Here is a 2,090-nt window from a genome sequence, read left to right on the forward strand (position 1 = left end):
GGTTAGATATTGTGGACTAGTGTGTTATGGGTTAGATATTGTGGGCTAGTTTGTTGTGGGTTAGATATTGTGGACTAGTGTGTTATGGGTTAGATATTGTGGGCTAGTTTGTTGTGGGTTAGATATTGTGGCCTAGTTTAATGTGGGTTAGATATTGTGGCCTAGTTTGTTGTGGGTTAGATATTGTGGCCTAGTTTGTTGTGGGTTAGAGCACCTATATTTGTTAAATTTTTTCTTCCTCTTTTTAATCAGATGAGGCCGGCTAATTTGAGGTTAAACTGGATAGACGGTGTACCCCAATGTAATTTGGATCTTCCTTCCGCCAGTACCTCTAAAAACCAGGGCACATAACATAATGACCAACCTTATTGTTTTTGCCCCTGTGTTGAATGTTGGTAAAGAGGATGCGGTTTTTCTCTCTCTCTGACATGAATTTACAATTAACTATATTTCACCTCAGGTTTGGATTTGCTGTGTAACATTCACACTACCTTCCTTACGATGTATTCTCTTTTTTAGTTTTCAGCTTTTCTAAATAAATATAGATATATGTATATTGGTAAAACAATAGAGAGAGAAAGCAGAGATGTATGTACACGTTTACAATTTATTCAAAATATCGAAAACTTTACGAACCTTATAGTTTTCTAAGGCGTCAATTGCCAAAATGTGACCTTTTTCAGCATAAACACAGACCGCTGAGAGAAGCTCAAACACCTGTTTCTTTACTAACGTGTTTTTTGTGTTCAGGGCTGTAAACAGAGACAAACGTTTACAAATTCAATGATCAGTTTTAATAAAACATACATCTTTCAAAAATTGTAAAGCAAAATTTTTCCATAAATATGTTATTTATAATCGAGGAATTTCAATATAATAAGCTTTTTCTAGTTAAACAAACATTTTCAAACTATTTTGTCTAAAGTAGTTAACATATAAAAACCGAACTTAAGTGATATACTTTTAAGATAAAAAAACGACGTGTATTATTCTTGGAACTATGTTTTCACGACTTTGTCAGCTGTACAGCTGTTATTGTTGCTGAAACTATTGTTACGCCTCCAGTCGTTAATTGATTTTCCGTAACTTCGTTCCGACGAAACTTTAGCGACACAAGTCCTTACTTAATAAAACTGGTTTATTCTTTCTGAATATAACTTTACCGATACACTTATTTTCAACAGTCGCTCTATAACAAACGCTATAACAACGAACGTGCTCAACTTCAACAATACTATCTGACTGCAGTTCAATTACTCACTACCAACACACACATTGTCCTTCTCACGTTGTGAGCGTCTTATATATATACCAGACTAACATATATCTAGTAAATGCTAGGGCATTCAAGAAGGTACAGGATAGTTCTAGAAACGTGGCGTGACACTAGTCACGTGACCTCGCTGACACAACACTGCCCCTTCCTTAGTATTGTTCGTCCCGAACAATAACCACATACAATAAACCAATAACAATAACTTAATTAAAATGTTCAAAATTACAAACACAAAATTACAATTCAACAAAGTCTCTTAATTTTATGGGACGTATCTTCTTCCGTACTGGTCTCCGTCTTGTTGGCGTCTGTTCATGTGGGGTTCATCTGCTTCATCAGGAAACGTCCTATCATTGGTAACAGTTCACATCAGTGGTAGTAACTTCATAAAGGGCTTTGCTGTTTCCCTTCTCAAAACCGAGAAGAGTTTCTTCTTCGACAGTGGCTTTTCCAGGTGACATGTCTTCAGCAGCGTCATTTGTTCCGTTGAAATGTCCTGGACCATAATGACGTCAAAGCCTGTTGGCATGCACCACCTTTGGCTTACCTCGCCGACCACATTTTATTCGGAAAGTCCCGTCTGAGAGACGATCCACTATGTCATATGGGCCTTCTCATGGAAAAGACAACTTAGGAGACTTCCCTTTGGTCTTCCTGGGATTATACAACCACACTTTGTCTCCTGGTACAAAGCTGACCTCAGTAGATCTCTTATCATAAAATAACTTCATTGAATCAGCAGACGTTTTCAAGTTTGAATGCACTTGATGGTGAATATCATCCATCCTTTCCAATAACACTTTCACAAACTCTG

The 2,090-nt window shown here is 37.1% G+C and overlaps 1 protein-coding gene across 1 annotated transcript in view; it reads right to left on the bottom strand.

Annotated features, from left to right (window-relative positions):
* Window positions 1-636: 636 nt before the first annotated feature.
* The window catches only part of LOC111084026 (inverted formin-2-like), a gene marked incomplete at its 3' end in the record, with an annotated part of 3,814 nt that continues 2,360 nt past the window's right edge, over window positions 637-2,090 (bottom strand). Inside the window, exon 2 of the mRNA XM_022380801.1 lies at window positions 637-752. Within this exon, the coding sequence (XP_022236509.1) occupies window positions 637-752 (116 nt within the window). The remainder of the gene's footprint in view (window positions 753-2,090) is intronic.

Source organism: Limulus polyphemus, unplaced genomic scaffold, assembly GCF_000517525.1.
Source record: "Limulus polyphemus unplaced genomic scaffold, Limulus_polyphemus-2.1.2 Scaffold12911, whole genome shotgun sequence".
NCBI lineage: Eukaryota > Metazoa > Arthropoda > Merostomata > Xiphosura > Limulidae > Limulus > Limulus polyphemus.